The sequence below is a fragment of the Diadema antillarum genome, unplaced genomic scaffold (assembly GCF_040938485.1).
Source record: "Diadema antillarum isolate AM-2024a unplaced genomic scaffold, OU_Dant_1.0 scf00000137, whole genome shotgun sequence".
NCBI lineage: Eukaryota > Metazoa > Echinodermata > Echinoidea > Diadematoida > Diadematidae > Diadema > Diadema antillarum.
The window spans coordinates 2,448,534-2,461,635 of record NW_027271026.1 but is presented as its reverse complement, the minus strand read 5'-3'; the positions used below and the strand labels follow the sequence as shown (position 1 = coordinate 2,461,635).

The following is a 13,102-nucleotide window of genomic DNA, read 5'->3' as shown; positions in this document are numbered from 1 at the left end:
GTGACGTCACTATGACGTCATTATATGAAAACACATTCTCAATCATATCTCATTAATGGAATGGAATTTTTCAATGAAATTTACGTCACATATATTTCAAGTCAAGCGCATTCTACTCATATAATCAAAATTCATATTTTCTCTTAAAATGTGCGCGTACGCGCGCGTTGAAATATTTGTATGCTCAAATCGAGCTCAAATTTTTTTTGCACACGTTTCAGACCATTTCGAGCATTTTTTGAAAAATTGAAAAAATTTTACGGACGCGTACGCGCGCGCGCATATACGCACGCACAGCTCATATGCAATAGAAATTTCCCGTTTTTTCACACTTATCGCCTGCCTGAAATGTCAGGGAATATGTCTACCAAGTTTCAAGTCAATCCGACTTAATATGACGTCATACGGGCCCGTCAAAGTTGAAATTCCGCGCGCGCGTCAATGGCGATATACAGTGCAACAATGCCAAAAAACTGCCAATTTTAAATCCGATTTTACTCGTCAGGATGGACAATGACCCCCCCATTTTCTTTACATATTCTGAAAGCTGATGAGTTGTACATATTATTTCATGGGTTGGCGATGCTGGAAAAATGATTAAAAGATATCAAATTTCTTAATAAAATAAAAAGAGTAAATTTTCAAAATGACGTCATCAAATTACAAGTTCACTCGAGCGTATCTCACTTATCCTTTGCCGTGAAGTTTTTCTGGAAATGAAAATTGACATGACTATCTTTATCGAGCACTAGCTCACTAATGCTTCGGTGAATTTCTCTAAGATTTTAATATGTTGTAGCTGAGATGTAGGGCTATCGTTATTGTGCCCTTCGTTTTTTCATACATTGTCGGGATCATGTCTAAAAACTTGGTTGAAATTAAAGCTTATCTTCGATGTATTGAAACATTTCTGTCTTTCTGCAACTTTCTGTGCAATAACTCAAGAAAAACATACCCTATCACCACCATATTTTGCATATGTTTAGTTCATGTCACGAACATTATTTTACAAAATAACAACTACTTGATCAGACGCCATCTTGGGTATGTAAATTAGGGTCAAAGGTCATAGATGATTAATACATGTCCTATCTTTCCCATATTTTGCACACGTAAAGACCATGTTACAGGGATCATTTCATAAAATAATCACATTTTGCTCAGATGCCATCTTGTTTGTGCAAAGTGGGGTCAAAGGTCATATGTACTTCTTTTTCTATCTTCGTTATGACGTGTTATCTCTATGGGAGGGAATTTTTCTAGATGTGAAAATTGACATGACTCTCTTTATCGAGCACTATCTTACTTATGCTTCGGTGAATTTCTCTCAGATTTTAACATGTTGTAGCTGAGACTTTACACTATCAGGACTCGAATCATTGATTTTAAAAAAAAATCGGATCACCTAATTTGTCAGTGTTGACAAATTCCGGTTCTAGTATATTTTTGTGGTTTTTGGGTCGTTGTTGTTGTTGTTTTTTTTTTGGGGGGGGGGGGGCATTGAGCTTGTTAAATATTTAATAGTTATCTGTCATTTTCTTCAGGTTAATTTAGATGAGGAACTATCTGAGGTTGTGGATGGTCTGTGTGCTGCTGTCCTCCTCTCTGATGATGTCAGAGTATTTCGCAATACCGCAAATGTCACGTTGTCATCATCCTTGCCCTGTCAACCATTGCCATCATCAATGGTTGTGGATTGAAATCACTGTGCAGAAGTTCAGGAAACAATGAGCTCCATTGTCAGCCGGGCTATAATCCCATCTGGGTTCAATCGTAGCTCAATTGATGGTCGCTCTCGATCCTGATCGTGAAAGACAGCGTATCCTATCTCAACCTGCACATACCAGATCGGCGATCGTAATTATCGTGTTAGATCGGATCGCCTTTGGTGTATGTGATTGGGTGTATAATATCTTTGTTTTTTACTTAATCCATATCTGTTTGTTTCCTATTTTTGTTTTCTTCGGACAGCGCCCACCCCAATTATGCACCATATCATCAGTTCCAACGCCATGTGCTGTTCCTGTATGTCGGAGGATGTATTGATCCTCACGTAATCTGAGGCCAGGATTGTTATTAGCACCACAGACCCTGAGCTCCAGCCAAGTCTACACCATCTTTCCTCACGGGGAGGAATGGCGTCGGCCACCAATGCCCGAGAAGAGCGGGCCAAAGGAGGCTTGATTCTGCGGTCTACGTTTATCCAGCTCTGCGCGGTGGTCACTGTGGTGTGCCTGTATCTTTCCCAGAGTAACAAGAGCTACCTCGCCGAAGACGCGGGGTAATATCGAGATCTCATGTGCAATATTTATATAATATTGGATGGCCTTGAGGTTAATACAAGGAAATATTGGACGAGCTTTGCACAAATATTGGACGAGTCGAAGACGAGTCCAATATTTTGCTTGGCAAGTCCAATATTTCCCTGTATCAACTGAAAATAGGACATCCAATCTTATCATTATTATCCTACAGAGGATTTTAGCAAAGAATATTTTCACTTACCCTTTTTGTCTCTGAGTGCTGTATGGTCTCCTACTGTACTTGATCCTGACATGGGGTATGGTACACTCTTCAGTGCAAGTTAATCCAGTTCATTCCCTGATAAAACGGTGATCTATGTATTTTGATATACAATTGTAGCTAATTAATATATGAAATTTGCTGGTATAAACACAGAATTTTAGAGAAAAAAAAATCGATATTTTAGTTAATTCGTGATTGACCAATCACAGACGTTTTTACTTCATATATCGGGTCATTTCGTATATCTCAACCAATCACGGTGCAGTTTATAAAAACTTTGGGGAATCCCCCTCTTGCCATCCAATATTTTAAATATTGGTCACCTTGGCAAAAAATATTGGTCGAGTTCAACAAACTTTCTAAGTGGGGCGGAGGTTATGAGGTGCGTTGACAAAATACCACTTGTATTTGGGCTCTAAAAATCCTCTGTATGGATAATAATTATATAATTCTGGTCGAAGAAGGATCTCTAGTTTATGTCCAGTGTGCTATTAAGACCAAAGAAAGCAAATCAACATCGCCAAGTCTCGTATGTCAAGTCTGAAATTGGAACGCATCTTCATACCTCCAACCTTTAAATTTCATCTTACTAGGTCGAAGGGAAATCAAAACGAGAGAAAGAAAACCCCTCAATCTATGATAACCATAACTGCATTCGTTTTGGGGTTTTTTTTCCCTCTTCTGCCTTTGTTCCTAGACAGAAAACTATCTTTGCCACATTCAATGCGTCCAAATCTCGGTCTCTAGGTTTCTAAGTTAGATCATCAATAAACATGTTGAATATCACTACACTGTATATAAAGAAAGCCCGGAGAGTGTAGTCACCTTTTGAGAATATTACCTGGATGCTGCGCTATTTGACCAAATCAGGTTTTAAGTGCAATTCGTAAACAGTATGTCCCGTTTGGCTTTAACTGTTTAGAGAAAAATTAAGCAATGAAAATGGAAAAGGCTTCATCAAAATCGGATCAAACATAAAACTTATAAGGAGCCTTCTCCTGTCACATGTTTGTGAGAATATTGTGGAAATTATGCGCGGAGTACACATCATAAACACGTAGTGCGCAGTATTTTGCAGCTTACTTCTCTTTGTGCTGCTTACGTTCAATGTTGCATGTTTTTGCGCTCAAATTTTCTAAGTGCCATGTACTTTGATGTTTTTTCAAGCTGTGCACGTGTTTTTCACATGTTTGAATTCACTTTATTTTTAGCATCTTGCAAAATTATTGAGGTTGCACAGCATGCTGCTGTCTTTTGAGGATGTTGCTCAAGAATTTGAGCGTTTTGCATCGACATGCTCAAACTCCTCATGAACCGCCCTGACACCATTGTAAATACCCTCGCGGGTGCGCTGCATCTCCACTAACGCCCTCTGACCTGTACATACGTTGTATACTGATCAATATCTTTTCTTGTTTGATGTCAAAGCCAATACGATTCAATTCAGTCACCCATAACTGATAATTTCGGAAGACGCGACTGACAAATCACAATTCACAAATCACAAATCTTAATTTTTCTCTGCTTATACTTTGATAGATTGAAAAAGGCGTCGCTCTTCAGGAACACAGTAATGCCAGCTAGATCTTCAAATGCGACCACTGGATCTCGGCAGTCCCCTGGGACGGACTATTGGAGAGAAGACATCATGCGTCAATTGTACAACGGAACTCCCAGTGAAGAAAGTGCCGTAATACCTATCAACTCAACTCAAGATTCGTCCTGTACGATTTCTCCTCCAAACATCCCTTGCAAACCTGTTCAGAGGGTTGTGTACGTGAAGACGCATAAAACAGCTTCGACCACCATGGCCTCTATCCTCGAGAGATTCGGATATTTGCGAAATCTCTCATTTGCGTTGGGTAAGTCAAACCATATCCTATCGAGCGAACAGTTGTTCACGACTTCCATGCCCTTCCGAGTTCCGAATAGGACACGAACAGATTTTGACATGTTGGTTAATCACGTCAGATATAACCGCAAGGATATGGACATCGCAGTACCCAATGCCAAGTATGTTTCCATTCTCAGGAATCCAGTGTCACAATTAGAGTCAGCTTTTGGTTATTTCGAAATGGCAAGACATTTGAAAATAAAAACACAAAATCCCTTCGAGACTTTTATGACCAATCCACTATATTATTACCAGAAGAAGGCATATTTCTGGACCAGAAGTAGAAATGGGCAGCTGTATGATTTTGGCTTCGATCACAAATACGATGAAGATAAAAACCATATTCAATCGTTGATTGACAAAATATCGCAAGAAATAGACCTGATGATGATAACCGAGTACTTTGATGAATCGCTAATACTCTTTCGGAAGCTAATGTGCTGGGACTTCGAAGATATCTTGTACATATCCAACGGCATTCGCAGCAAGAGTCACAGATACACCGTCACTGATGAAATCGCCAGGAAGATTCGGACTTGGAGCGCTGGAGACGTGATGCTATACGAACACTTTAACAGGACGCTTTGGAAGAAAGTGGCGGAATATGGACCCCAATTCCAAAAGGACCTGGCCCACTTCCACTCTCTGGAAGAGAACGCCATGAATTCATGCGTCAACCAGTCCAAGAATGACACAAAGGATCGGAGAGAAGACAAACTGACTTTGAAAAGCAAGTCCAAATTCTGTCAGGATTTGCTGCGTGGCGATGTACCGTATACTGCCCTCATTCGGCGGACTATGATTAAGCGAGCTAACAAGGAAGCTGCCCGTAGGGCTCTTGAACGTGGCAGGTGATCAAGTCGTCACTCATGTGTCTTCTTTTAAGTTTGTTTTCATGGCAATATCTCTGTTGCCGCAGTCAAATTAATGCTAGCACAAATAAGAGCATTCCGTACGGAATATCAAAACCAGTTTGATACAATGTATCTACGTTGTCTATTTCGTGACCATGTAATTTTGAATTCTTTGCTCAAGCATAACATGGTATCTCCTGTCCTTAGATCAGGAGGGACATAAACCACCAAACAGTGGTTCTTTATAGGTTTACAGGCTATTGAGGGGAAGGAGTTGACACATAGTGACACCATCTTGTCATGGCTGTGTACTTGAGCTTGATAACATGGTAATCAAAGGGAAAAAATCATAATAGCAAACTTCGAGAATCCTTTTGGCTCATTTTCCACGTTGATGCGTCGATTTTCAGATTTAGCTGCGTGTAAACATTTTCTTGGGGAAAACACCTTGTTCAATTCTCAAAATTGTCCTGGACCTACTTTTGACAACGGTTTCATCGGCAAGCTTGTTTTTAATGTTATTTCCTTTCTTATTTTAGATAATATTATTAGCTCACCTGAGCCAAAGGCTCAAGTGAGCTATTGCGATCGCCCTTCGTCCGGCGTCCGTCGTGCGTCGTCCGTCGTCCGTCGTCCGTCGTCCGTCGTCCGTCGTCCGTTTAAAATGGGCACCATGACCCTCCCAGGGGGCCTCCAGGGGGGCCCAAACCCCCCAAAATTAAGGAATCTTTAAAAATCTTCTTCTCTAGAACCAGAAGTGATAGAGCTAAGTTAATACTATGAGTTAGTTCATTGATGACTGTAGTTTCAAGTTTGTTCATGGCAGAATCAGGGATGCCCCCCTTGGGACCCAGGGGAGGGGGGTGGGGAGGGGTTCTAATGGGGCCTAAATTGTACATTTTCATCTTCTTCTTGAGAACCCCATGACCCATTTTCACCAAACTTGGCAGGTAGCATCCCTAGGGGGTTAGGAACTCAATTTGTTAAAATGGGCACCATGCCCCACCCAGGGGGCCCCCAGGGGACCCCCAGGGGGCCCAAATACCCCAAAATTAAGGAATCTTTAAAAATCTTCTTCTCTAGAACCAGAAGTGATGGAGCTAAGTTAATACTATGAGTTAGTACATTGATGACTGCAGTTTCAAGTTTGTTCATGGCAGAATCAGGGGTGCCCCCCTTGGGACCCAGGGGAGGGAGGTGAGGAGGGGTCCTAATGGGGCCTAAATTGTACATTTTTATCTTCTTTTTTAGAACCCCATGACCCATTTTCACCAAACTTGGCAGGTAGCATCCCTAAGGGGTTAGGATCTCAATTTGTTAAAATGGGCACCATGTCCCACCCCAGGGGACCCCCAGGGGGGCCCACACCCCCCAAATGAAGGAATCGGTAAAAATTTTCTCTAGAATCAGAAGTTATACAGCTAAGATAATACTATGAGTGAGTACATTAATGACTGTAGTTTCGAGTTTGTTCATAGGAGATCCAGGGGTGCCCCTCGTGGGGGGGGGGGGGGGGGGTTGGTTAGGAAGGTCCAAATGGGGGCCTGAATCGTACATTGTCATCTTCTTCCTGAAAACCTCATGATAGATTTTCGTCAAACTTGGCAGGTAGCATCCTTAGGGGGTCAGGATCTCAATTTATCAAAATGGGCACCATGCATAATATTATGCAGGCTGAATAAGAGGATTTTTTTTCTGTTTTTGGGTAGTGGATAACGGTTAATGAATGACTCGAAGCGAGATTTCGGGCTTAAATTTGTGCATTTTTTTTTTCTCAATTCCCGTGATGGTATGTCGTCACCTACGTCACTTTCGATTCGTGGGATATTTGATAGTTCTAGATCACAGTACTTTAGTGTGTGCGTGCGTGTATGTGTGTATGTGTGTATGTGTGTATGTGTGTGTGTTTTGTTTTTGGAGACCATCTGAGATGAAATGGTTGCGATGTTTTCATCTTATGAAAGTGTGCTGCCTCTCCCCGTGCCTCATTCAAGTCAGTGTCACTTAATGCAAAATTCTTCAAGTGAATACCCCCTTTTTTCCCCCAAGCGTATGGCACAGTTTGACTGGTTGATATCGGTTGTTGACTATTGCTAGTCAGCACCTGGGTCGAACCTCGAGGTGCGGCATCTTTCGACCGTTGTCTGGTGTGGGTGGGTATTAGCTGGATTTATAAGTCAACTATTGTGAGGTCTCATCGTTTCCTTGCATGGTAGTCTTTGTCTTTCATAGCAAGCTTGTCTTTGTTGATTATGGCTTATATCGCGCGTATGTGTGCAAGAAAAATAAAAAGGAAGAAAGAAAGGAAGGAAAGAAAGAAGATTAAGCGTATGGAAGAAACTAGTTCTGATGCAGCTGCAACAAGCCAGAACAGGAAGTGTGGTGTTGATGCTGTACCATGTTCTTTACTTGAAACGATGTCAGTCGTGCCGCTAAGACGTCAGACCTCAGACCTCAGAGTTTGCAATCATCAACTCGTCTTTCATTACTCTGTTTGCACTTATAGTTTATCTGAATTCTTTCTCTCTGATCATAATGAAACGTCGCCCCAAATTCAGGAGCATTTTACTAAGTTGAGTCAGGTCAGGTTAGAATCGAAAGTGAAATGGGTGGAATTTTGAAATCAAGTTTCAAATCATTTGAATACAATTTAGTCACGATCATGATAGGGATATACCTGTATGTGCGAGTAGAGGAGATGATTTCATCACGACACAAATTTTCCATCGACTTGTCCTGTGCACAAATACATTTTTGTTTTCTAATTCATTTGTTTTATATTTCACAAACCATCGGGGAAAGTCATGAGGGAAAGACTTCGTAGCCTCATTTGTACTTTCATTACTACACAATTGCGACCAATATTACTTTTTATTTCATAGGGCTTAAATTTGTGCATTTTTTTTTCTCAATTCCCGTGATGATATGTCGTCACCTACGTCACTTTTGATTCGTGGGATATTTGATAGTTCTAGATCACAGTACTTTAGTGTGTGCGTGCGTGTATGTGTGTATGTGTGTGTGTTTTATTTCTGGAGACCATCTGAGATGAAATGGTTGCGATGTTTTCGTCTTATGAAAGTGTGCTGCCTCTACCCGTGCCTCATTCAAGTCAGTGTCACTTAATGCAAAATTCTTCAAGTGAATACCCCCTTTTTCCCCCAAGCGTATGGCACAGTGTGACTGGTTGATATCGGTTGCTGACTATTGCTAGTCAGCACCTGGGTCGAACCTCGAGGTGCGGCATCTTTCGACCGTTGTCATGAACGCCTGGTTAATAATTACAAGTTTCAATACTAATGAATTTTAAACCAATCTGTTTAATATACACATGTATATATTTAAATAATCATTTGCAGCAAGGTTTCACTAATTAAAATGTTCTCGCAGTGAGTAACGTTTCTCCCCTGCCCTCTGATTATGATGCAGTGTTTAGCAGCTCAAATATCTCTCAGTGTCATGGTGAAATTTCAGTGTGTGTCATCAGCGTTCGCTCGAAGTGTGACTAATTGAGTGCAATAAAAGCTGTAACTGAGTTGGAAATTCAATGCCAAACAGCGGTTGTAGTGTTAAATGTTTACCGCTGTAATTTCGCACATGGAGTCGTGTTTGTAGGTTACAAGTTAAAGTAGCCATGGGATATCATTCAGAGGGTTCCATCAGACCATGGAGCTACAGTAGCTCCATGATCAGACCAAACGCACGCCCCCTACACACATAATAAAATACACGTGTTACTGGCACACTTTTGTCTGTTGTACAGTATGTCCTCCCCCCCCCCCCCAAAAAAAAAAAGAATAAATAAATAAATGAATAAATAAATGAAAATAAAAAATAAATAGATAAATAGAAAATATAATTGGATTTTCTCATTGTTAACTTCCGAAATGATGTAACCGGATAAATGCTACTTCAAATTCTTAAAATGTAAAACACTACCTATGTTATGCAGAAAACTCAATTCAATTTGGTTAAGTGGTCACAGAGATATATGTATCGTTGTAACGCATGTCATTGGTGTGATTCTTCCAAGTTACACATCATTTGGATGCTCTTGGAATTGCATAATGTGTGAACACAATGGGCAGAACTTAGAGGGAAGGGCATGCTTGACATGCTCGACAAAACTTCTCTATTCTCTTTGACCACTGGAGCATATCGGATGGCAGTTACTGTACGATGTTGGTAATAAGTTCTGGTTTCATACCCTGAAATTGTTTTTGGATTGATTTTCTACATGTGTTTTCAAATTTATCGTTGCGTTTTGTTTTGTTTTTAAGGGGGGACATATGCAGAGCCTTCTATGCTCTGGACATAATATATTGTATATAAAAATGCCCTCTCTAAGCGCTTTTTTTTTGGGGGGGGGGTCGTGTCTTGTAAATGTGTGCCCTCTATGGGCAGCAGTGATGAAATCAGTCGACATGTAGCATAATAAATTAATGAAGAAATTTTGACGGAAATACTTGCTTTTCTACAATACGTCAGGATTCTGTATTAAGATGTAACATTGGAATTTCCAGTCATTATTAGCTGTAGATACGAGAGATAGTACAGCTCACCTGTAACACTACATGTATTTTATTTTCTCCTTATTCAATATGAAAATGTTTAACATTGTCTCCAAGGCACTTTGAACGTGTTGAAGTCGAGACTCTGAGAGTAGAATGGAACTATGCAATGTTACTCGCCTCATTTCAACTCAGGACTTGTAGCCTGTCCGTACCAAGTATTGCTATAGACGCTCCCAATCCAAAACAAACACACAAACATACATTCTTTGATACAAGTCGAGAAATTTCTCATTAGACAAAATTAACCATAAGTACACTGAGCTTGCCTTCAAATGTGTGTATATGATTAATTAGCTTTGAAGTAGATGTACATGTAGCGCTGCAAGAAATCCTCAAAGCAAATGAAATGTTGCTCTGCTATTTACAATGTTATTGTATTGTGTGTATATGTTTTAAGCATTACTCTACGTCTGATTTTGTAGGAGCCTAGTATGAATCTACAATTTGTTAGTTTTGTTATACTTCGGTGAGCTGTAGGCCTAATCTTATGTCATGATATACCTCACTCGTTTTTTCGTGCGATTATGATCATTATTGAATTTCATGAACGTGAGAACGCCAAACCTGCGCACCATGCCTGCTAAATGATTCAGTCACACTGAAAAATCCAGTCTCTTAATAAACCAATTATTATACGATGTAGTTCGATTCACCCATTGCCCACCAATGCGAAAATTCGCAATGTGTAAGCATGAGCTTCTTCCGACGGTGCCATGGTCATAGTTTGCATACCCTCATCATCACTTATATGGCCCAAAGAAAGCTAGGTATGTGCCAAATATTTCATGAATTTCTCCTATTTTATCATGTTACTTGGATATTCCCACAAAAGAAAAAAGAAAAAAAGATTCTCCCAGTGACATCATCTGTCAAATAACTGCTATGGTACTGATATGATTTACAAAAGACATTGAAATGTACCTCAAGTCGCGTAGCCATGCATAACTTGCGTATTTTCCTGCAACGTCTTTTGTTGATCATATTACAGTGTAGTAACAGGAAAACAAGCAAGTTATGCTCAGTCTATAGCCATGTCCAGATGTATTTCAAGTCGGAGTAAAATTTTATGGTGCAACAATTAAAATTCAAATTTATACTTATCTTACCACGACCCTGTGTCCACACGACGGTCATGGGAAGAAACTCCGACCACTTTACCACGCGGTATTTGTCTTCTCCATTCTTGTTGATGAGAATTTCTGAGCGCTAGCTTTTTTGCCGCGATCGACGTGGTTAGAATTGTACTGCATGCGCACGTGTACTCGCAAAATGTCAACATATCGATTTGACCGCGGAAGTTTTACCTATGTCGTAAGGTATGTGAGGTCATAGATACTCCGATGGTTTATTCTACTCCGACCGGCTAGTCGTGGTAGCGAGATACTCTTTAGAAAACTTTGGTGTATCTTGGTCGGAGGAAGAGGTCGTGGTGACTTCCACCGACCGGAGGAAGTTATGTAATGCTAACATTGTGGTGGAAATAGCCATGTATGAGTAACAGTACTTCAAGAATCACAAAACCAATGGTATCTGATTTGTTCTTTTAAGAAATACGTGTACTTATACAATAGACTATGGGCTGATTATTTTTTTTGACACCGCTGCTGTACAGACATGCGTAATATTTATATTTTGATATATAATATGACACCATTTACCAATGACGTAAGGCAGAACTATCAGAGCAGCTCTCAAGGCCCCGTCACACTACAGCGAATGCCTAACGAATGTCCAATAAATTTGAAAATTTGACGATATGTTCACATCCGTTGGTAATACTAGAATAGTTCGTAACATGCTTGGCGTTCTTTGTACTCATTAGCTATTCGTCGGGATTCCCAGAGATACGCTGGAGCCGATTTTTTTAAAAAAACATGTCCAGAATCTCCAGCGTATCTCTGCGAATCCCTACGAATAGCTAATGAATTCAAAGAACGTCAGACATGCAAACAGTCTTCACACTTTCGAATTCGTTGGGCTTTCGCTTGGCATTCGTTGGGCATTCGCTGTAGTGTAACGGTGCCTTCATAGGTTGTTGCTAAAACTGTACATTACAATGTAGACCTACAGTATTATTTTAGGAGAATTGTTGTTCAGAAGCAGTCATTCAAAGTGACTCTGATACATCTTCAGCATAATTATGCGTGTGTTGAATGATTACCACTTGTCACTATGTAATATGCATAATTTGTTAGATCTGCTACACACACACAATGCTGGTATTTTCTATGTATCAAAACTTCTGTGTGCCTATCGAATTTTTACTCGAAGTCGCATTAGAGAATAAATGTGTCATGCGTCATCATTTCTACTTTATCATTCCGATGAGACTTCTGTGTAATCTGTTGGAATACGTGTTGATTGTTCCCAATAAGTAACGTTGTTTTTATGCCACCTCTCCCTCTTTTCATTTACGTCCTCTGTCTGTCTGTCTGTCTCTCTCTCTCTCTCTCTTTCTCTCTCTCTCTCTCTCTCTCTCTCTCTCTCTCTCTCTCTAAATCTACACAGTCGTCAGTTGAGAATCATTCTCAACTGACGACTGCCAACTGCTAATGAGAAGGGCGTCAAGTTATCTTGAATAATAATTATGGGTTTAGTGGCAACTTAACGCCCTTATCATTCTCAAACGACGTATTTCTCCTCACCGGTGTCCTAATACTCTTGTTTTAGAACAAAAGGTAAGGTTTGAATTGTTTATATCTAGGTACAGTGGACTCCTGTCATATTAAACGAAGTGCTTGCTACCGGCATTTTTCTTTCGTTATACATATATTGAAATTTCGTTATAACTGCACAAATAAACAATAAAAAACATAGAGCTGATAATGTTTGGGCCTAAATTTTCACTTCGTTGTAACCGGAATTTCGTTATAACTGGACCGCATTGTACTGAAAAAAAAAAGGATTTGGGTCTATATATTGAGCAAGAATAAAGCAACCAGGGGGTGTTTCATCAACGTTTGTCAGCGCTGACAATCACCATAGTAACAGTCAGTGAGCAGCGCATCTCAGCCAATCAAAACCAAGGATTTTGTTGAAATTGTCAGCGCTGACAAACGTTGATGAAACACCCCCTATTCTCGTCTCTGCACCGACGTTGCTACATAGTAGGTCTATGTGAATCAATTTAATTTATCGGAATTAATCTTATTAGAGGTGAATAAATCGGCTTTCCAGGAGGAATACAATTTCATGTACTTCTGCAGCATCCGACTTAGTTCGGATGCCAAAGTCAGATTTTGGTCCTCTAACCT

The 13,102-nt window shown here is 40.2% G+C and overlaps 1 protein-coding gene across 1 annotated transcript; it reads left to right on the top strand.

Moving 5' to 3' along the window:
* The first annotated feature begins 2,135 nt into the window (after positions 1-2,135).
* Positions 2,136-5,275, top strand: LOC139721087 (galactosylceramide sulfotransferase-like). Its single transcript, XM_071632416.1, has 2 exons — positions 2,136-2,281; positions 4,066-5,275. Exons 1-2 carry the CDS (start codon positions 2,136-2,138, stop codon positions 5,273-5,275), a joined length of 1,356 nt encoding a protein of 451 aa, XP_071488517.1.
* The last annotated feature ends 7,827 nt before the right edge of the window (positions 5,276-13,102 follow it).